Source organism: Echiichthys vipera (genome assembly GCF_963691815.1).
Source record: "Echiichthys vipera genome assembly, chromosome: 18".
NCBI classification, from domain to species: domain Eukaryota; kingdom Metazoa; phylum Chordata; class Actinopteri; order Perciformes; family Trachinidae; genus Echiichthys; species Echiichthys vipera.
In genome coordinates, this window is record NC_139843.1 from 26,856,895 (window position 1) to 26,881,120 (window position 24,226).

The window sequence follows — 24,226 nt, forward strand, 5'->3', positions numbered from 1 at the left end:
CTGGCCATATCACCATTAAAGAAAAGCCCTGTAGCCCGAATGTTGAACTGCTGGCCGTTGAACTCCGTCTATACCGTCTGCCTAGAGAGATTCCGCATGTCATCATTGTTGTCCTGTAAATCCCTCCCTCTGCAAACCCGACATCTGTCTGCAGCATCATACATACCACCATCTCCAATCTCCAGGACTGTAACCTGCTACGCCAACAATAAACCTTGGATCACCAAGTACATTAAGGTCATCCTAAATTAAAAGAAGAGAGCGTTCAGAGATCGCAACCTTGAGGAGGTGAGAAGAGTGATGGGGGTGCTCAAACTTAAAATCAGGGAAGCTTAAGACAATTAAAGGCGAAAGCTGGAAAATAATCTCCAACAAAACAACATGAGGGACATGTGGAGCGGCATAAGAACCATCACTGGGTTCCAGAAGACTGGTAGCACAGGGTTGGAGGGCCGTGTGGACAAGGCCAATGAACTGAACCTATTTTTCAGTTGGTTTGATACTGCAGCCCATCCCCCACATGATTCTGCTGCTGGCTGCCCTTCAACGACTGCAACTTCACCACCCCATACTCCTCCTTCTTACAGACCCCTTGACTGCTCCTCACCACCTCATTTCACACCTACCTATTCCACCCCTCCCCCCTGCTCTACATCATGTCCTCCACAACCTGATGACCTCAACCCTCCCCGAACGGACACCTCTACAGTGTCCTTCACAATTGACCTGGTGAGAAGACTCTACTCTGGCAAAGCTGCAGGCTCCGATGGCATATTTCCCAGTGTGCTTAAAGCCTGTGCCCCCCTGCTGTGTGGAGTACTGAGTCAAGTCTTCAGCCTAAGCCTGCACTTCCAGAGGGTCCCTGTGCTGTGGAAGACATCCTGCCTCGTGCCTGTGCCAAAGACGCCACGTCCCAGTGGCCCTCAGGACAACAGACCGGTGGCCCTGACGTCCCACATCATGAAGACAATAGAGAGACTCATCCTGGAGCAGCTAAGGCCTATGGTCAGGCCCTTCACTGATCCACTACAGTTCGCTTACCAGCCCTGCCTGAGAGTTGAGGACTGCATTACCTATCTGCTGAACAGAGTCTACAGTCATCTGGACAAGCCTGAGAGCACTGTGAGAGTCATGTTCTTTGACTTCTCCAGTGCATTCAACACCATCCGTCTGGCTCTACTGGGTGAGAAGATGTCTTCGATGCAGGTGAAGGCCCCCATCATGTCCTGGATTGTGGATTACCTGATGGGCAGACCACAGTATGTATGCCTACAGAACTGTGTGTCTGACAGGGTGGTCAGCAACACTGGGGCCTCACAGGGGACTGTCCACTCTCCCTTTCGCTTCAACCTCTTCACCTCAGACTTCAACTATTGCGAGTCCTGCCACCTTCAGAATTTTTTTTGATGACTCAGCAATAGTTGGCTGCATTGGAAAGGGGGATGAAAGTGAATACAGGACTGTGTAGGCAACTTTGTCACTTGGAGTGAGCGGAATCATCGGCAGCTCAACGTGACTAAAACAAAGGAGCTCCTAGCGGATCTGAGGAGAGTGAATACACCTGTGACCCCTGTCTCCATCCAGGGGGTCCCTGTGGACACTGTAGAGGAGGATAAGTACCTGGGGGTGTACTTTAATAATAAGTTGAACTGGTCTAGAAACGCAGAGGCTGTCTACAAAAAGGCCCAAGGTCGCCTCTTTTTTCTTGAGGAGGCTCAGGTCCTTTAACATCTGCCGGACGATGCTGAGGATGTTTTATGAGTCTGTTGTGGCCATCTTCTTCGCTGTCACATGCTGGGGCATCACCAACACCAACAGACTGAACAAACTGATCAGGCCTTCTGTGCGCTGGCACTGTAGGAGACAGCTGCCTCTCCAGTAGCTCTCCAGTTTTTAGCTCTTTTACCCTATTTTGACCTCTTTCTCTCTAGTTTTTTACTCTTCTTGTGAAGAGATTGTGTGTTTTAAATATATCCTATGGATATTTTTAACGTTAAAATGCAACGAAGAGCCAGTTTTCTCAATTACTCAAGAGAGAAACTGAGGAGACCCAGTCGAGAATGGGAGCCTCTACAAGCCATCGATTCCCTCCGTAATCATGGGGAACGTGAACTCCCTGCCGAACAAGATCGACGAACTGTCCATGCTGAACAACCAGTGGATCTACCGTGAGAGCAGCTTGTTCATCTTTACGGAGACATGGCTAAACCACCTCTTACTGGACGCTAACATGGACCTGCCGGGATCCACTGCCATGAGAGCCGACAGAGACACAGAAGCGAGCGGAAAAAGCAAAGGAGGGGGACTCATCATGTATGTGAACAACCGCTGGTGTAACCCAGGACATATCTCAGAATTATTATGTTATTAAAATTATATTTTACCACTGAGGAAGTCTGATCACAACCTGGTTCACCTACAGCCACTGTATACCCCCCTGGTCCAAAAACAGCCAGTGACAACTCGCACCATCAGGAGGTAGTCCCCTGAGATGGACAGTGCCCTGAGAGACTGTTACAACACCAAAATCTGGGATGTGCTGATCAACCCGCATGCGTGAGGACATAGGGGGTATGACACATTGTCTGATGGAGTACCCGAACGTCTGTGCAGACGTGGTCTCCCCTGTCAAGACTGTCCGCTGTTACCCTAATAACAAGCCTGGGTAACGCAGGAAGTTAAGGCTGTCCTCAACAAGAAGAAGGCTGCCTTGAGGAGCAGGGACAGAGAGGCCATTAAGACAGCACAGCAGGGGGTTGAATGCTGTGTGAGGGAAGCTAAGGACAGCTACAGGAGAAAGGTGGAGGACAAGCTGAGGGAGAACAACATGAGGGAGGTCTGGAAAGGTGTGAGGACCATCACAGGTCACAACACAAAGACCAGAGCTACAGGTAGGACAATGGAGAGGGCAAATGAGCTAAATTACTACTTCAACAGGTATAACCAGCCCTTGTGCCCCCCCACCCTCACTGCAGCCATATCTCCTTTTTCACTCTACAAACCTCCCCCCCGACACCACAACAACACCCCCCTCCTCCTTCACCTCAACACAATCCCCACCTCACATCACCACAGACCAGGTCAGAGGACAGCTGAGGAAGCTCCGGCCCAGGAGAGCAGCAGGCCTGGATAAAGTGTGTGCGAGACTACTGAAGACCTGCGCTGCAGAACTGGGGACCCACCACAATGGATCTTCAACCTTAGCCTGCAGCTAGGGAGAGTGCCTACCCTCTGGAAGACATCTTGCACCGTTCCCGTTCCCAAGAAGAGCAGGCCCAGCGAGCTGAATGACTTCTGACCGGTGGCACTCACTGCACACCTGAATAAGACGTTGGACCAGTTCTTGCTCAGCCTCCTCAGGCCCCAGGTACAACATGCCCAGGACCGCCTGCAGTTTGCGTACCAGCCAGATGTTGGTATGGAGGATCCCATCTTCTACATACTGCACCGAGTTCACACTCATCTCAATAACGGAAGCAGCACAGCGCCTTTAATACCATCCAGCCCCCTATACTTCAGGACAAACTGAACAGGATGGGACTGGACCCCTATCTGGTGGACTGGGTCAGAGACTACCTCACTGACAGGCCACAGTACGTCAGGCTGAAGAACACCACCTCTGACACTGTGGTCAGCAGCACTGGAGCCCTTCAGCTGTGTCATATACAGAAGTACGCCGATGACACAGCCATCGTGGGATGTAACAGGGGTGACAGAGCGGAGGAGTATCGGAGTCTGGTGGGGGACTTTGCTCTCTGGTGCCACACTAACCACCTACAACTCAACATCTTCAGGACGAAGGAGCCTTGTAATTGATTTTGGGAGGTCCAGACCAAGACCGCGACCAGTCCTGCTAGAGGGAGCTGAGGTGGAGGTGGTGGACTCGGTCAGTGGTTGTACAATAACAATAACAATAAACTGGACTGGACAACACACACCAGCCACTTGTACAGGAAGACACAAAGCAGGTTGTACTTCCTGAGGGGACTGCGGTCCTTCAACATCTGCAGCAAACTGTTTTGGATGTTTTACCACTCTGTGGTCACCAGTGTCCTCTTCTACACTGTGGAAGGCTGCTCCTGCCCAAGTGTAGGACCAACAGGCTGATAAACTCCTTTGTCCCTCAGGCCATCATCCTCTACAACTCCTCAATCGGGGAGGAGGAAATAAAGAGGACAGAAGGGAAGGAGTGGTAGCCACTCACTGTGCCATTAATAATCTACTCTTACATACCTGGACACTTATCTTCTTCTTTTTTGTGCAATGACTTAATCCACCACCTAAGTGCAATAATTTAATCTTACTGCTCATTTCTGTCATATACAGTCATACATATTTTATCTTATACATTTCCTCTACATTTAACTTATCTGATTTCATTTTCCGTGAATTATATTTTACCTGTATTCTTACATCTACCTCATACATATTTGACTAAGAGTTTATTGTTTACTGTTTATTGTTTTTTTTATACTTAAGATTTTATTGATTATCCTATTTTGTCTTTTTTTATACCTCCTTTGTGTTTTTGTAAGCTGCTGGAAAGTCAATTTCCTTGCGGGAGTCATCCTAAAGGGATCAATAAAGAGAAGTCTAAGTCTAAGGAGTCTGATGTCCTGGGGGAGGAGCTGGACACCCTGATGACCGTGGCCGAAAGGAAAATGCACCCAGATGCACCACAGAGCACCACAGGAAATCTTTCCTGCCTGTGGTCATTAAACTATACAACGCATCCCTAGGAGAGTCTGTCACCCCCTCTCTGTAATATGGACTCAATCATAAACAATCCGTCTCTGCACATTTGTACAGTACTTTGCACATTATTACAGTACTTTTGATCTGTATATATTACTTTTGTAAATTTAATATTTTATATATATATATATATATATATATATATATAGTTATATATATATATATATATATATATATAGTTATATATCTGTATGATATCATTCCTGTTAAATATGTTGTTTGTATAGCTGGAGTTTGCAACGAAAAAAATGTTCCCCTGGCATTATTAAAGTATTTCTGATTCTGATTCTGATTAACTCACTCTGTGATAGATAGTGACTTAAAAGACAACTAAATAGATGAAAATCCTGCGGATTATATCTTTACAGGTTTCTTGTAAACAAAGTAGAGTCATATTCGGTGTTACTTACACATTGTTTGTCTTTCAGCTCTAACAAAAATGGTTTGTCTTTAAGTGAATCTACAGCCATGGCAGTCTACTTCTTGGTCCATAAGTGGCGTAAATCAGACTTTCCTTGTTTATCCTAAAGCTGGGTATTCAGACTCATGCCAGGTTAGTGATAAATGATACACCAGAATAAGGATGCCATGAGCTGACACTGGCCCAAAACTGGCATCATAGAACCTATCCAAATCATGCAGGAATATGTGGGCCAGATCGGGCTCAGATTTGGTGACTTCTGCAAAACAATGAAAACAAGAAGTCAGACAGTCAGTGCATGCAGACTACCTTCTCAGAGAGGCCTTTGTATGGTTTCAGAAAAGGGTGGCTCTTGGAGATTTCACATGTCTGGTCCCCATATGACCAGCCATTCGAAAACTATGACAGATACATAAGAGACTTTTTAAAATGCATTCAATTGCCATAAAATACTATTGAGGTCAGTGTATTGCATCTTAACACAAATCAATAAGGGTGGAACACATGCTGCGTCTTTTAATGCCTGGAAAACGTGAGTCGGTCGATTAGAAACCACCTAGTTACACTCTCTTGCGTATTAATAAAACTTTTTTGTGCGTTTACATTATTAACAATAAATTTGAGGGGAAAAAAAACCTTGCATGTGTACACCCCCTAACAGGACTACCACATTTTTTATTTCTGACTTGAGAATATTATGTGACCCGTCTTCTTCTTACCTTTTCAATACACCACTTCTCATGGTTATGCTCTGCATATCTGCTTATGAAATAGTCCAGTTTCTCTGGAACAGTCACACTAATAAAGAAAGCAAAGAAAAAAAACAACATATAGAAACATGTGGGTTCACCTGCTGCCAAGGCTGATCTGAACTGCATCAAAGCCGAGACAACTACTCTCACAATTTTATTTTGATAACAATAAGTCATTGGATCTCTTTTTGGACATATGTTACTACTGTACTTTTACAGCATTATGAATGTGGATCTACATCAAAAATAACTTGAGTATTGAACATTTTTAGTAGATATGCTGTATACTTGGTAGTGTCTGCCGGCTGTGGAGTGAAGTTTCCCTCAGAGTCCATGGACGACTGTTTCTCCATCATGGCCATGTAGTTGGACTCCATGTAGTCTGGAGGAAGAGCTCCAGCCACAGCACTGAGACAGGGTAATGCCAGCTTGAACAGCTCCTGATCATACCGCTACATCATAAAGACACATACATAGTACGCTGCTTTATACATCATTGGGAAACACTGATATGCTTACAGTGCAAGAACAACATATACAACATCTACATACCCACAGGCAGCAGAACAAGCATTATTTACATTAGCGCATGTATAGTTACATAATGTAACAAACAAACAATGCCTGCTTTTTCATGGAAAAGGTCAATCAAAGAAAAGTCATGATATCTCACCCTCTACTGCTTTGATCTGTCTGTTGTGAGTGTCATCTTTATGGACAATTAGCACAATTAGGAGTACTTCTTACACCTAGTGTCCCAATCTGATCCAGTAAAGGGCCGCTGTGGCTGTAGGTTTTTATTCCAACCAATCAAGATCACACTTGACTCGAATTTCATAATTACCCGTGTTCTTGCTTGCTTGGTTGGAATGAAAACCTGCATCCATAGCAGCCCTTTACTGGATCAGTTTGACACCCTTGCCTTACACCTTCACTAATTTTTCCATTTATTTATTTAATGTCATATATAAAAAAAAGAGCCTTACCTTGCGTGACAGAGCATCAAATATTCCCCAGAAGAGTTTCCGGGAGAGGTGAAGCTCTTCATCTGATGCAGCTCCAAAGCTGCCCCAGCCTCCAGCTAGGCAGTAATACTTCCAACAACGGTCATAGTGATTGGTCAACAGCTGGGTAAAGTCAAGAGGACATCCATCAAAAACTATTTTAAATAATACAGCGCAGCTGATGGCACAAGTTCACAGTGCAAGATCGCTTGTTGTATAGAATAAACATATTTTCTTAGTGTGTTGAATAAGGTAACCTACGGATGGCTCAAATCAAGCAATCACCACTATGACGTCCAATTTCTTATCACAATTATATATCACATTAACATATTTATAAAATGATTGGTTTGTCTTATTTGTTACAACTTATGTAGGATATTGCCCTTTTGTCTCGTCATCGAGGAGGGGAAATTATTTGTGATGACAACCCTAATGCCAGTCTGATCAGATACCTTTCATGCCTTATCAAAAACTGAATTGGGCATGACACTACAAAACTCATGTCAGCATGGGTTAAGCATGAGGCTTATGTATTGCCACTAAAAACCCTGTGATATGAGATGCTGTGAGTGCACACAAGAGAGATTAGTGTCTTACACTTTCAAAATGACATGAGATATCTTGCAGAGAAAACAAGGGAATGTGGTTGGCCCTATACATCCTGTTCTGTAAGATAAAGTATGACCAACCGTTATTGCTTGCATGTATACTGTTGGAGAAATCTTGTGATGACGAGTCTTAAAGAAGGTTTTGTTTTTATCTGAATACATCATCCAGCTGAGCCCTTGTCATGTGACCTTATCTGTGTTTTGGTTCCTCCTTAAAAGATTCAGAGTCACTCTTTCTGATTACCTACCTTGTGCATGAGACAGTGAGAGTGGACTTTTCTGCAGAAAATACTTGACAATAAACCACTGACAAAAAACCTATCCTGTTTGTTTGATCTTTATTGTAAACAGTCATTGTGGTGTCAAATTAATTTTCTTTTCACTATTAGTGCTAAAATATAGTCTCTGTAGACTCATTTGAAAAGTTTCTTTGAAGTGTGTTAGCAGAGATATAACTGCAATATGTTTCTCACCTTCAGAGGCATCTTGGTGTGTTCATTAAGCAGAGGAACGTCAAACACCAGCCTCCTCAGCAGATGTTGCATCATTGAAGGCCTCAGCTTACTGCACATTATTAAGATAACACACATCATTATTTGGTTATTTACACTGCCTCACAGAAACAACATCAGATACTGGGAAGATTGATCAGATCTTCAGACAAAACAACAAAAGCAGATAAATGATAAACAACGACATTATAGCAAAGCACAGATTAACTGCTTCATAAGATGCATTGATGAAAATGAGAGATCTGGGGCAGAGGGAGGTGTGGCTAATGGCACACATTGTTTTGGTCTAGAGGCATTGCTCAACAGCAAACCTAGCAGTGAAACGATTTTGCTTTTTGCTCCTTTGATTGAAGCTTAAGTAATAATTAGTTAATTAGTTCAGATACCAAATCAACACGACTTGTCAGAATCTAATGTTGCTTTTCTAGCTATCCCTCTCACATGTTTTAACAATAATTTACACTGAGAGTTTCTGATGACTCTCAATCATGCAAGTCTGTTTAACATCTCTCTATTTGAATTCCAGTCTTACCCACAAACAGCCAGCAGACAATCCTCTATGGCATCCCTTTGGGCCTTGGTGAGGCAGCAGCCTTTAGACAGGCGGTAAACCGTGTGGAGAAGGGAGTCGATCAGCGAGGCGAACGGCTCCGTCCCCGCAAATAGTGGAGCACATTTAGTCAGGAGAGGCAACACAGCTGTACACAGATACCTGTTAAGGGCGAGTGCCATGTCTGTGGCACTGAGAGCAACCTGACACACATACAGAGACAGAAGATGAGAGGAAAGACAAGAGAAGACTAGATTATGTGCTCAGATTAGGCAGTGAGATTAATGAGGAGCAAGGTATGTTGGTGACCAAGAAGTCTTTCCAAGGGTTCCCTACAACATTGAAGTGGTAAACACAACAACCCACATACTAGTTGGACTGAAAATGCTGAGATGGACATCATCTCTAGTTGTGCATGAATATTCTCAGTATATTTTCGTGTTAACCTTTTCTTTTATTTTATAGTCTGTATTCATGAAGCTTCTGAGAGTACTCTAAGGGAGCTCTGGATTTTCTACAAGGCTTAGGTACGGAAGCCCTGAAAGGAAAGTTGAAAAACTGTAGTTTATCTCATACATAGGAGATACTATCTTAATAAACTTTGAGGCTCAATTAGTCTGTTTTGAAAGCCTTGCCTGATGCACGATACAATGGAAGTGAAAGTTCAGCAAAAAAGATAATGGGACCGGCATAGGTGCTGACTTGGGTTAAACAGTGAAGATATAAGGTCTGATGGAATCATATTGTGAAGAGGCTGTGCGTTCCACATGGCTACTTAATATTCATGTCAATGATCATGATGCCTACAGGCAATGTTAACCTAAACTGATGTGTAAATTATGCACATGGCTGCAAGAAATTCAATCTGTAAAATAAATGTAACAACACACACCTTGACATTATTTGTACATCACAGAAGATGTGTCTGGACATAGCTGTTTCACAGGAGGTCTGTGTTTTTACTGTAGAAGTCAAAAGTTTGGACACGCAAAATTACACACGGAGCTGGAAACTGGCTGAGTGGGATCACTTTATTTACTGCATTCATCATTATTAATTGCACTTATAGGCTATATTAAAACATTAGGTGTGAAGTCATATGTGTGTGTGTGTGTGTGTGTGTGTGTGTGTGTGTGTGTGTGTGTGTGTGTGTGTGTGTGTGTGTGTGTGTGTGTGTGTGTGTGTGTGTGTGTGTGTGTATAGCACAGACATTGACCATGATGTGTGATCAGTGAACTGTTTATTGTCCACACATTCAACATCGGCTGTCAGTCAAATCGAATGTATTGGGACCAAACACCTAAAGCTTTTCATCAGATCTTTAGATGGTGAGGGATGTCAGAAAGTCTTTGATTTGCAACAGGCGCTAATGTTGACAATATAAGCACACATTGTGCATGTCCGCACCACACACATAAACACCCAGACACATACCGGTGAAGTGAACGTGACAGTTAACGTAATAGCCTATGTGAAGGCCCAGAGCATGTTGCTTGTGTACTGGCGCTCTCGCCTCTTTGCTTGCAGGAACCAGCTGTGCTGATTAGTTAACTGGGAGCACCTGGCCAATCCTTCAGCCTAATTAAGCCCGCCTTCCAGGGACCAGAGCTCCTCTCTCTTCTTGCCTGCTTTCCCTTCACCATGATGACTCTTTTGTTTAGTTTTGTCCTTTTTTAGCCACTGACAACATGCACCACACATTCAGTGCAATCATATATCCTCATACACCACTGATTTTGTCCTACACACCTTGTTATTTTCCTTGTTTGCCCAATTATTTAATAAATCTTACTATTGTTCATATTAAGTTGGTGTAAATCTTCCATTTATGTTATGGCCTTTGAGCCGGTCGTAACATGTTGGGGGCTCGTTTGCTGTGAGTATTAGACCAGGGGCCTGTTTCACAAAGCAGGTTAAAAAAACTCTGAGTCTAACCCTGAACTCTGAGTTGATCTACTCTGAGATAGGAAACTCTGAGTTTTCAGTTCAAGAACAGCAGATTTGCGATAGGTTGATCAACTCAGAGTAGTTTGACCTGGAGTTAAGCGTGTGCACCACAATTAAAAAAAGACAGCATCAATGGAGCCCTGATTGGACGAGTCACCATGGCAACGGGGAAGCGAAGGGCTACGCTACAACAAAGAATTGGAAATATTAATGCGCTCATACGGTGAGTTTGAGCAGGTTTACACCGCTGCAGCAGCAAAAGAGAGGGAGACGGTGCGGGAGAACATTGCTGCTCGGGTCAGTGCATAAGTTTAAATGTAGTCCTGTTGCAATCACAGTAATATCACAGGGGAAACTGCTTGAGTGGGAGCCTATTAGTTTATTTCATTTAAGTGCAACCCCGCGGGGGAGAAGCGCACTTGGCAGTAGCTTAAGATGAAACATGAAAACATACAGGTATTCAAACAGGTAAAACATCAGCAAAATCTCATGGTGACGCCTCATTTTGAGCATGTTTTACATGGTAAAGTACCAGTAATTACCGTAAGTGGCTGTTTTTTATACAACATATAAATGTTGTATAAAAAACTCCCATTTGCAAAAAACGCAGCGCAACACACAATATCTGCTGTGATATGAGAGCATTACTGGGTGTTAATGTTGGAAATGTAAGGAGGGGTGAGATGGACTGTGACATGAAACGGTGTTGTGCGTATTCAGCCCCCTCGCATTATAGGTGATATTCTGGATCAGAAGGCTATATAGGAGTAGTTTATATACCGGTAACCCAACTAAAAGCACACACTTTTGAACCTATGAATTGCAAGAAAAGCTGGGATTATATTTAGGAAACGTTAAGTCGAATACATTCAACTTGCTCAAAAGATCCATTTCATTCATTTTGTAATTATGGCTGCAGTATATATATACAGGACGGTCTAATAATCATCTCCCGACGAATATTTAATTCTCTTATTCTCAAAAGGACATGCCATGGTAGTGTAAATATTCACCACCTAATATAACTTCTAATGTAGGCCTACTGAATGATTTTTATACGTTGTATACAAAAACTCCCGTTTGCAAAAAAACGCAGCGCAACACACAATATCTGCTGTTATATGAAACGGTACCGCTCAAAAAGAGAATTGTGTGTGTGTGTGTGTGTGTGTGTGTGTGTGTGTCCCTTGTAGGCAAAGCGGCTTCTCCCCTTTGGGTTTCGTCAGGGTAGGTTTGTAGTGTTGGGGTATGACGGGTAGAGCTCCCCTTTTTCAGGGTTCAGGGGGGTTGTCAGTTTCTGGTCGCCTTTTACTGCCCGGCGGGCTTTAAGGTGCCTGCTGCTGTGGTCCTGCATGAGGCTTCCTGCTACTATTATAATCTATCACCTTAGCTGTGCTTGTTTCTACTATTCTGCTGTATTAACTGCCATAACATATAAGTCATATTCACATTACTATAGATATTATAGTTACTGGAAGTGTGTCTGCCTCTGTCTTTGTCACTCTGTCCATCTATCTGTCTTTTATTTCTCTCTCCTTTTCTTCCTCCCCAACCGGTCAAGACAGATGGCTGTCCTCCACAGAGCTGGGTTTGTCTGATGTTTTCCTTGCCACCGTACTCTATGGGGGAATTGTTGGGTCCATGTAAATCATGAATAAGTCAGTGCGGTCTTTACCTAGTTTGTAAAGTGTCCTGAGATCCTTTTGTTATGATTTGGCACTATAAATAAATTTTAATTTATTTAAAATTGAATTGAATTAAATTGTGAAGGCGTTTGTAGATGCACCTTCTGAAAGGGTTTTTGGGCTGGTGTACAACAGATCAGTTAATAAAGATTGCTGAGTATTAAGTTGATGTGGGTGAGAAAGTTGTAAGTAGTAGTAGTTGGTAAAGTCTAATTTTAAAAGCTATTTTGTTAAAGATGAATGTGTTGGGTACTGCAGAGGATGTTTCTGTCTCTGGAGTCAGAGGACTCGGCTCCTCCTGTAGCAGTCCCTAGTAGCTTAACATTCAAGCAGCAGAAGGAATTACTTATCTTGCGCTTTTGATTAGAAAAGGAGAAGGAACAGATGCAACAAGGAATTGAGATGGAGAAAGCTGTGTCGTTGGAGAAAATAAGACAAGAAACTGAGCAGGTGAAAATTGAGCTGGAAAAGCAAAAACTGAATTTGGTAAGAGATGGTGTAATTTTAGCTGATGTTCTGCTCGCTGATAGGCCAGCTGTTTCAATCGGAGTTCTGTGCTCTGATGACTTGAGTGATTTCAGTTTGGTTCCCAAATTTAATTAGAAAGACCCAGCTACGTTTTCCTTATTGTTTGAACAGTTAGCTCAGGCTCGGGGGTGGCCTGATTCCACTCACACTTTATTGTTGCAGTGTGTGTTAACCGACAGGGCTCAGCAGGCTTATTCTGCTCTTAACCAAATCATATTGCAAACAATTAGTGTTGCTAAGTCCGCAGTGCTCAAGGCATATGAGCTTGTGCCTGAAGCGTATCGCCAACGGTTTAGGAGTTGGAAGAAGGGTGACAAGTCTCAACTGGAGATTGTTTTTGATTTGTCCACTCATTTTGATCGTTGGTGTAGTGCCACGAAGGTTGACTCTTATGAGGCATTGCATGATTTAATTTTTTCGAGAGCAATTTGTAAACTGTTTACCTGGGTACATTGCGACTTATGTTAATGAGTGACTTATGTTAATGAGCGAACGGTTAAGACAGCAGATGAGGCCGCTGCTTTGGCAGACAACTGTTTTGATACACGGCGCTGAGTTCGCTTTTGTTTAGTTTTTGCTCTTTGTTAGCCACTGACAATATGTACCAAACATTTTTCAATGCATTCATACACCCTCACACGCCACTGATTTTGACAACACACCTCACTGTTTTCCTTGTTTGCACAATTATTTAATGTTACTTTTGTTCATGTTCATTGTTCTGTCGGGTGACTCACTTCACAACTGTATGTCTGTGCAGAATTTTACGTATGGACATGCAGTGGGTTACCAGTCGAAGGTGAATAAAGCATGTCCAAACTTTTGACTTATACTGTAGACCTTGTGTTTATCTTCTTAAACCCCCTGAAAACAACAGACTGCTACAGTTAAAACACAGACCTCCTGTGAAACAGCCATGCCTAGATGCATCAGCTGTGATGGACAAATAATGTCCAGGTGTGGATATAACCTGCATTAGTTGTGAATTTAACATATTGCATTTCTTGCATCCAGGTGCTTTATATACACATTAGGTAGGTTTACACTGCCTGTAGCATCATGTTTACACATGCCTGTAGCATCATGTTTACATCATCCATTGACATGAATATTAAGTAGCCATGTGGAACACAGTTTCTTCACAATATGATTCCATTCACTGCTTAACCCAAGAACTTTGACTTCCCTTTGTATCGTGCGTCAGGCTCTCAAAACAGACTAATAAAGCCTTATAGTTTATCTCGTACGCACAAGATAATATCTCCTACATAGAAGATAAACTTAGGTTTTGGTCAACACAGCCCGAAAAAAAATTAATTCACCTTGCCTTTCAGGGCCTCCATACATAGGAGTTATTTAGGAACAGTCTGAGAGCAATTCTGAGGAAGAAGGGACAGAAATATTTACTATAGTGTGGCTGACCCTGTTGATAGGTTTGGCACACTATTTTAAGAAAGTGTGTATTGAGAAAACAAAACAAAAAAGCACTTATATTGATAATGGACAGTAAGATAAACAGGCCTTGTCATAGAATTTAGTCTCTATTAAGACATGGTTTAATTATGAATACTTTTTTATGTTATGAACATCTCTGTTGAATAACTTAAGCCATACTTTAAAAGTAGCCTTCAAAATGTTTAAAAACACATGCCTACTTATGCAGAATTTTTATGTAGGTTACTGATGTTGTACATCTTTCTGTCGACAAAAACATTATGTGATGGTGTGATGTGCAATTACACCAACAACACTGTGTGCTATGTCCATGAATGTGTTGTGCTTGTAAGTGAGCGTGCAAGGTGTGATGATCCAGTGGAAATTACAACAATTGTGTCACGCTTTAATTGTTGGTGTGATCAGCTGCTTATGGAAGGTTGTGACAGACCCAGATGTATAACAATCACTTACACAGTCATTTGAACCACTGTTAATATACAAATATGATAGTGTAATAGGACAACGCACACTTACAGTGTCCAAAGAGGCAGCAGCTCTCAGGTCTGGTAAGAAGCCGACTTCCAGCAGGTGTAGCAGGAAATTTTGATCTTCTATACCGTAGACTCTGTCCAGGAACAGGACCATGGCTGCTTTATGGTCCGGACAGAAACCAGCTGACATATCTGGCTCCACTACCAACCCATCTATGCATGCAGATGCAAACACATCCCACACACATACAAAAAAGATTTAAGTCAAGATTTAACCCCCAAACAAGTCACAGGTTTTTATTTGTGTTTGTACATTTTAATTTTTTACCCCATAATGGATCTGGTTAAAATCAGGATGAGTGCATTTGGCAGATGGGGGGGTTACTTACCTTTAGCCAGGTTAGGCATGGAGAATGGGATGCTGATGACTCCCACTAGGTCTTCTATAGGAATCAGAGACCTCAGAATCGCTCTGATACGGATCGCTTCACCTTTACCGGCATGGATTAACTGATATAAAATGTTTAGGTTAGTTTGAGAGAGAGAGAGAGAGAGAGTGTGTGTGTGTGTGTGTGTGTGTGTGTGTGTGTGTGTGTGTGTGTGTGTGTGTGTGTGTGTGTGTGTGTGTGTGTGTGTGTGTGTGTGTGTGTGTGTGTGTGTGTGTGTGTGTGTGTGTGTGTGTGTGTGTGTGTGTGTGTGTTATCACTCACATGCATTTCTGGAGCACAGCGGCCCAACAGGTCAATGAGAGCAGCATAGAAGGTCATGATGGCATTACCCATGTGGATGGTGTCATCTTCCTCTTCCTCCAGCTCGTCACTGCTACACACACACACACGTGTTTGGGTTGGAACAGATATCAAGTTGTATTGAACTGTAAATTAATCGACTTCATCTATTGAACCATCTCCAACATTGTTTTATATTTATGTTAATGATTTAGGTCTTCAAAATAAAGCTTCTCAGACTTAAAGTTGATGATCAGATTGTGGGCATATTATTTTATGCTGATAATGTACTTTTGAAAGAAAATGTGCAGTTTAACACTGGAAATTGATACTAGTGGTAAATCAATCATGTTGACTTGATGTTGCGGGGGGAATGACATTTAAAGAAGCTCTCAACGGGTAGAGCTCTGGGATTTGTACTCAACAAAGTTAAACAATGTGGTCATTTGGGACTCCATACTTATACACAACTCTGTAATTTGTGTGTGTGTGTCCTGTGTCTGACTGTGCTTCTGGGGCCTGTTTCACAAAGCAGGTTTAGTGAAAACTCTGAGTCTGTTAACCCTGAAATGAGGGAAACTCTGAGTTTTCCGTTTCACAAAGGGAGGTAACTCAAACCAGAGAGAGAGGGGTTACTCTAGCCTGTTTCACAAAGAGAGGTAACTTAACCTCTCGGTCAGTTACCATGGTAACATGCTCTCTGAAACTAACCTGGTTGGGACCAGGTTTTTTCTCAGAAAACCTTGAGTTGTCTCTGTCTCCGCCCTCTTTCAGCCACACATGGTGTTTGATTTCCTCATTCATTCAGTCAGCACGCGAGTTTTGGCGTAGTATAGTTCTGTCGTCAGTTTTTTCAGAAAATCATTGCAAAAATCAGACATCAAAAGTTTTATTAGGTGGCGACTATTTCACAACCACGGCGTGTCCTTTTGATAATGATCCCGTGGATGAAGGTGCAGAATTATTTTATTATTACATTTCCAGGCAATTCTCTTTTTGAGCGGTACTCTCATATCCCAGCAGATATTGTGTGTTGCGCTGCGTTTGTTTGCAAAAGGGAGTTTTTTTATACAACGTATAATAATCAACGTATAAAAATCATTCAGTAGGCCTACATTAGAAGTAATATTAGGTGGTGAATATTTCCACTACCATGGCATGTCCTTTTGATAACGATCCCGTGGATGAAGGTGACGCATTACTGCAAAGAGAATTAAATATTTGTCGGGAGATGATTATCAGACCGCGCATAGACGTCCTTAATATACTGCAGCTATAATTACAAAATGAATGAAATGGATATTTTGAGCAAGTTGAATGTATTTGACTTAGCATTTCCTAAATATAATCCCAGCTTTTCTTGCAATTCATAGGTTCAAAAGTGTTTGCTTTTATATTGGATTACCGGTATATAAACTACTCCTATACAGCCTTCTGATCCAGAATATCACCTATAATGCGAGGGGGTCCATTTCACGGCAGGGGTTCTTAATACGCACAACACCGTTTCATGTCACAGTCCATCTCATCCCTCCTTACATTTCCAACATTAACAACCAGTAATGCTCTTATATCACAGCAGATATTGTGTTGCGCTGCATTTTTTTGCAAATGGGAGTTTTTTATACAACATATAAAACAGCCACTTATGGTAATATTTACTTTACCATGTAAAACATGCTCAAAATGAGGCGTCACCATGAGATTGTGCCGATGTTTTACCTGTTTGAACAATGTTTTTATTTTTCATCTTAAGCTGCTGCCAAGTGCGCTTCTCCCCCGCGGGGTTGCACTTAAATTAAATAAACTAATAGGCTCCAACTCAAGCAGTTTCCCCTGTGATATTACTGTGATTGCAACAGGACTACATTTAAACTTATTCACTGACCCGAGCCGCAATGTTCTCCCGCACCGTCTCCCTCTCTTTTGCTTCTGCAGCGGTGTAAACCTGCTCAAACTCACCGTATGAGGGCATTAATATTTCCAATTCCAGCTGTAGCGTAGCCCTTAGCTTCCCCATTGCTATGGTGACTCGTCGAATCAGGGCTCCATTGATGCTGTCTTTTTTTACTTGTGGTGCACGCGCTTCACTACAGGTCAAACTATTCTGAGTTGATCAACCTAACGCAAATCTGCTGTTCTGGAACTGAAAACTCAAGAGTTTCCTATCTCAGAGTAGATCAACTCAGAGTTCAGGGTTAGACTCAGAGTTTTTTGAACCTGCTTTGTGAAACGGACCCCTGGTGTTTGGGGTTTCTGTTTTTTGAGAGTCCATTAATTGACTTTAGTTTTGGTCATTATTGGAGATTTGAATATATTTGAATATATGGACTTTCTTAACATGGAGCAGCCGCATCAGCCCTGGCGTCAGGGGGTCATTTAGGGGGGGCAATGATTTTTTTTTTCCTGATAAAAGATTTTTTGGGAGGAGTCATTATTTGTTTTGTGTGTCACATTGTATTAATTCATATTTACATAACAGAAGTCAGTAAAATGCCGCAAGTGACGCGCCGATGTCTGTTTACGTTCACACTGCCATCTAGGAGCCAGAGGAGTTGTGCAGGTGTGTAGGAAACTGATATCACAAACAATGGATATAAGGAAATTCTTCCGACCACCACCGCCACAAACTAAAACTAATACTGCATGAGCGACAGCGGAGCAGGAGAACCATATCCCCGCGGCGGAGATGGATTCGGAGGAGCCAATAGCTAGTGAGCAGCTGCAGCTAGCTAGCGGTAGCAGCAAAGAGGCACAAGCCCCCCAGCGGAGCGGGAGCAAGCTGATTATAGTGCCAATCCCAGCTGCTACGGGCTCTCCCAAACACAAGGCCATGATCACATTGGTCGTCTGGATGATTTAGGTGAGGACAAGCCCACTCAAATCCTTTTGAAGAAGTTTCCCTGTTGCCTTTTCAGTGGTCAGAAACGCTCATTTGTTGCCCTGTGGTACAACCATAGAGACTGATTAGAATACAGTGTTAAAGCTGAAGCTGCATTTTGTTTTGCATGTCGAAAGTTTGGGACTGCAGATTCTGTGTTCACTGAAACTGGCTATTGTGACTGGAAACATGCAGCAGAAAGAGAATTGAGCAAGCATACAGAGTGTAAAGAACACATGGAAAGTGTGGCAAAGTGGGAGGGAAGAGGGCTGATTCAGGACAGGAGATTTCTACCCTTGTGAATGAAGGCCAACTAGCCAGAAATTGGTACAACATCTGTGCTATTATCGACATGTTACAGCTCCTTGCCATAAACCGATTGCCTCTCAGAGGGAGTGTGGAAGCATTTAATTCTCAAGGTGATGCAAGCTTTGGACTTTTTTGTCATTGTTTGAGTTGACAAAAGATCCAGAGCTTGAGATGCAAACAATCCCACTGTAGGTGCAACCAGCACCCCAAAGATGATTGTTCATTTCTGGATTAACATGAACTTTCAGTTTGAGTATGAGAAGGCATCGGCCTGCTCAGGCAAAAGGAATGACTAGGCCCAAAGCCTGGCAGCCTTTGTCTCTGAGGGCATGGTCACAAACAAAGGCCTGCCACGCACTCGCCCCCACAGGTCTTCAGCCTGCTGGCCTTTGTGTAACTTAAATGTTCACACCATCCCTGCAGGGGTCCAAGCCCCCCACCTCTCCTCTTTGTTTCACACACACACACACACACACACACACACACCTTTGCTGTTAGCTTTAGTTAGTTTATTGTGTTTTGTTTGTTGCATTTATTAATTTGTTAAAAAATGTTTGTGTTTAAGATATGTCTGTTTATTTAATATTACACAAAGATGAATGAGCCAGCCTCTACTAAGAAAAGAACTTTTAAATCCTTCAACTGATTAAACTATTACATTTATCGGTGTTCAATCCTTAATTAGTAGTTTAATATATTTAATGAGACTTTTATATTAGTTGTCACTCCGTCTATGACGGTGGTGCCCCAAGGAACTCTGGTTTAACTAGAGTAATTTTTATTATTATCTTTGATAATTATTGTTGATAACTAATATTTACTTGATTAACGATAAATTTATTGAGAATACTCAATCTCATAATCTGAACGTGAGTCAAGGCCCTACATTAAATTGGTTCTCCGTGTGAAGTTTTTAATAAATTAAAGTTATTCATTTTTAGTAATTGTTCTTTATTCATTTTCTTTTTCAAATATTTCATTTGATAGTCACACTTTTGATCCAATTAACCTAAAGTACCTACACCACAAAATACCAGATATACATCACATGACATACAAAATGAATTAATTAAGATAATGAGTGATATTTTAACTGAATAAATTGTAAATGAGATCAGAGATTCATGGACAGGCCATCTAGCTACTGTCACAGTTGTTCCCAAGTCATTTGATGACATTATTCTCTGTGATTGACAGCAATCGTGCCTTTGGAACTGACTTATGAATTGAGGCAGCAGGTCTGATTCAGGCTGTTTCAGGGCCAAGCTTTGAATTCATTGGACACTTTGTGCAGAAGATCTTGCAGCTGCTTGATGTGCCCAACAAAGTGCTTCAGTCAGAACAAATGGATTTGCTCTCTGGGATGCGGTTAGTGAAAAGTGCATCTGAATGTGTTGCACAACTGCGCTGAGAAAGTGAGTCTAATAACATCATGGGACAGTGTAAAGAGGCAGAAGGCCACAAAAGAGGAAGAGGACAGTTAACAAAAGTCTCCAAGGATATGCTGTTGAAGAGACCGATGGCCAGCAGCAGGATGATACGGACGAGGGTGTCACTGAACTGCAGAGATTTTTCTACAGCACCCTGGACGCGGTGGGGGAAGAAATAAGCAAGCGTTTTAGTGAATGCAGCAGTGAGCTAATGACCACACTTCAATCTCTGGACCCAAACAGTGAAACTTTCCTTGATGTCAAACATGAAAAGCCCATTCTAACTTTATCAGGCACTGAAATAATTGTAGCAAAGTTTGTGGTGGCTTCCCACTTCCTCAAAACAAACATGACCACCGACGTTGAAACCTGGGGCCTGTTTCACAAAGCAGGTTTAGTGAAAACTCTGAGTCTGTTAACCCTGAAATGAGGGAAACTCTGAGTTTTCCGTTTCACAAAGGGAGGTAACTCAAACCAGAGAGAGAGGGGTAACTCTAGCCTGTTTCACAAAGAGAGGTAACTTAACCTCTCGGTCAGTTACCATGGTAACATGCTCTCTGAAACTAACCTGGTCGGGACCAGGTTTTTCTAAGAAAACCTTGAGTTTCTCTCTGTCTCCGCCCTCTTTCAGCCACACACGGTGTTTGATTTCCTCATTCATTCAGTCAGCGGGCGAGTTTTGGCGTAGTATAGTTCCGTCTGTTTTTTCAGAGAAAATCACTGCAAACATCATTCAGTAGGCCTACATTAGAAGTTATATTAGGTGGCGACTATTTCACTACCATGGCATGTCCTTTTGATAACGATTCCGTGGATGAAGGTGCAGCATTACTGCGCAGAGAATTAAATATTCGTCGGGAGATGATTATCAAACTATTGATTATAAATGTTCTTGCATTTCCAGGCAATTCTCTTTTTGAGCGGTACCGTTTCATATCACAGCAGATATTCTGTGTTGCGCTGCGTTTTTTTGCAAACGGGAGTTTTTTTTATACAACGTATAAAAATCATTCAGCAGGCCTACATTAGAAGTTATATTAGGTGGTGAATATTTCCACTACCATGGCATATCCTTTTGATAACGGTCCCGTGGATGAAGGTGCAGCATTACCGCACAGAGAATTAAATATTCGCCGGGAGATGATCAGACCGCGCATTGACGTCCTTAATATACTGCAGCCATAATTACAAAATGAATTAAATGGATCTTTTGAGCAAGTTGAATGTATTTGCCTCAGCGTTTCCTAAATATAATCCCAGCTTTTCTTGCAATTCATAGGTTCAAAAGTGTGAGCTTTTAATGTGGTTACCGGTATATAAACTACTCCTATAGGTGGAAACAACAGCCTTCTGATCCAGAATATCACCTATAATGCGAAGGGGTGAATTTCACGGCAGGGGTGCTGAATACGCACAACACCGTTTCACGTCACAGTCCATCTCATCCGTCCTACATTTCCAACATTAACAACCAGTCATTCTCTCACATCCCAGCACATATTGTGTGTTGCGCTGTGTTTTTTTGCAAATGGGAGTTTTTTATACAACATATAAAACAGCCACTTACGGTAATATTTACTTTACCATGTAAAACATGCTCAAAATGAGGCGTCACCATGAGATTGTGCCGATGTTTTACCTGTTTGAACAATGTTTTTGTGTTTCATCTTAAGCTGCTGCCAAGTGCGCTTCTCCCCCGTGTGAAGCACTTAAATGAAATAAACGAATAGGCTCCCACCCAAGCAGTTCCCCCTGTGATATTACTGTGATTGCAACAGGACTACATTTAAACTTATGCACTGACCCGAGCAGCAATGTTCTCCCGCACCGTCTCTGTCTCTTTTGCTGCAGCAGTGGTGTAAACCTGCTCAAACTCACCGTATGAGCGCATTAATATTTCTATTTCCAGTGGTAGCGTAGCCCTCCGCTTCCCCGTTGCTATGGTGACTCGTCGAATCAGGGCTCCATTGATGCTGTCTTTTTTTACTTGTGGTGCACGCGCTTAACTCCAGGTCAAACTACTCTGAGTTGATCAACCTAACGCAAATCTGCTGTTCTGAAACCGAAAACTCATAGTTTCTTATCTCAGAGTAGATCAACTCAGAGTTCAGGGTTAGAATCGGAGTTTTTTTAACCTGGTTTATCAAGACATTCGGCAGTGCACTGGAGGCTATGCCAAGTGTGATGACGGCCTTTAAACATGCTCTGATGTTTGGAGCATCAACAGCCATGTGTGAGAATTCTTTTTCTATTTTAAGTGTTCTCACAGACAATAGACGCAGCATGCTGCACCAACGAAAAGCACATTAAGTGCAGCTGGCCTTTGAAAGACACTTAACTAAAAGATTTGCTACTGAATGGAAGGAAGCAGTAAAGAAGAGGTTCAACTCTGGGAGACGCCGACTGCAGCTCTACTAAGTGGTGAGTAGAGAAAATATGTATTTAAAGGGGTGTGATATTGAGATTGCAGTTGGTTGTACAACTGGTTTTCATGTGCATATGAAGGGAAATATTTGCTTGTCCCCGTAATAATAGACTACATAGATTAAGTACAGTATGTGTATCTGCAGATCTGTGGGAAAATCAACACTGCCCCCCTGTGATCATCACATGCTCCCCTCACAATATGGTTCTGGAGCCAGGCTGGGCTGCATGTCTGTTGAAATATTTGGATAAGGGCCTGGAGGACCACTGGGACACTGTCAGCAAGTATCTTGTCTGGTAAGTTTACTGTATTATGTTGTAGTGTTTATTGCATGTAAATTACCTGCTTTGCATGATCTGTATGTGAGCTGTTGCAGGTTTAGGGTGTCTACTTTGCATCCCCCCATCCCCTGTATGGTATTATATATTCTGTAATGTTTTATTTTCCTGATGCACTGCTGTTTATTTTTTTATTTTCTTCTATTTCTTATTTTTATTTTATTTTTGTGGGGTTTCTGTGTGTTGGGGTATTTTGTTGGATGTCTTTTATGTTTGAAAATGGACTTAAGATAAATAAATAATGGGAACCTCCAAATATCAAACATAAATGTCATGCTTCATCTTTTCTCTCCACGCCGTGTAAAACTTCTTCTTCAGGAAGGTAACCTTTTTTGTAGCAGAATTTATTAATCATACCTGGGAGGAGGCAGCTTTTGTTTACAAAGCTTGACATGCACTGTATAATTTTGGAAATGCAGTTTGATTTAACTCCACTTTATTTTGTACGAGTAAATCGTCTGTGATATAATGCCAAAACTCACGATTTATGTGCTCACACTGTACTGTTCAATCAGCAAGACTTGACCTGAGTACTCACACTGTACTTGTACTCAGCAACTTTACTTAAAGGTTGAATATGGAGAATGAGCAGAACACCGCCATCGAGTGTCTCAAGATTGTAGTCGCAATAACAAAAAATAATTCCAGCAGCCGGGTTTACAGGTTCGTTGCCAAGTGTGTCAAGCGATCAGCCCCGGCCAAGTCAAGTGATGAATCATACAGGATAATGACTAAATTTTACAACAGTAATTAACATTAGCCAGTCTTCAACTGGATGTCTTTCGTTGAGTGGTGTGTAATCGATTAGCTAGCTAGCTCTCAACACAAAATTATTTCTTCTCCAGGTTTGGCTGATATGGAGTAGAGAGGGTCCAGTCTCGCTCCCACAACTTTGGATGATTTCACGTTTCAGGACCCCGAAAGTTACTGCAAATAGTAATATCCATCTTGTTAGACTGATACACCTAAATATGCTGACGCATGCGACCACACAGACTTTAAAAGACCAGGGGGCGAAGGTTAGCCCTGCAGAGGAGGCAGGTGGTGAGATTAACATGGCGGTCATTACTAACCTCTCCGCCGAGTTCAAAGCCCTCTCTGTTGATCTTAAAGCCTCCATTTCAAGGCTCGGAGCAAAGCTGGACCACGTCCACACCACAGTGTCTGACCATGCTCAGAAGATAGGCTCCCTCAAGATAAATACAAATCTACAAGACGAGTATCTGCTAACGCTGGAGGCTGCTGGCTAGTCAGTGAACTGGAGTCCAGGAGCCGGTGCATGGAGGTTTTCGGCAAAGGCTTCCTGGAATCACCGCAGGAATGTGACAGGGCTCACCGCACACTCTCTGAGAAACGGAAGCCAGGGCAGAAACCACGGGCAGTCCTCATCAGGCTGCACAGGTACCGGGTGAAAGAGAAAAT

The 24,226-nt window shown here is 42.4% G+C and overlaps 1 protein-coding gene across 1 annotated transcript in view; it reads right to left on the reverse strand.

Annotated features, from left to right (window-relative positions):
* The window catches only part of ryr2a (ryanodine receptor 2a (cardiac)), a gene marked incomplete at its 5' end in the record, with an annotated part of 336,158 nt that overhangs the window by 114,668 nt on the left and 197,264 nt on the right, over positions 1-24,226 (reverse strand). Inside the window, 9 exons of the mRNA XM_083932619.1 lie at positions 5,486-5,575; positions 5,896-5,974; positions 6,217-6,380; positions 6,915-7,055; positions 8,017-8,107; positions 8,588-8,808; positions 14,737-14,906; positions 15,083-15,203; positions 15,404-15,512. Coding sequence (XP_083788745.1) covers positions 5,486-5,575; positions 5,896-5,974; positions 6,217-6,380; positions 6,915-7,055; positions 8,017-8,107; positions 8,588-8,808; positions 14,737-14,906; positions 15,083-15,203; positions 15,404-15,512 — 1,186 coding nt within the window. The remainder of the gene's footprint in view (positions 1-5,485; positions 5,576-5,895; positions 5,975-6,216; positions 6,381-6,914; positions 7,056-8,016; positions 8,108-8,587; positions 8,809-14,736; positions 14,907-15,082; positions 15,204-15,403; positions 15,513-24,226) is intronic.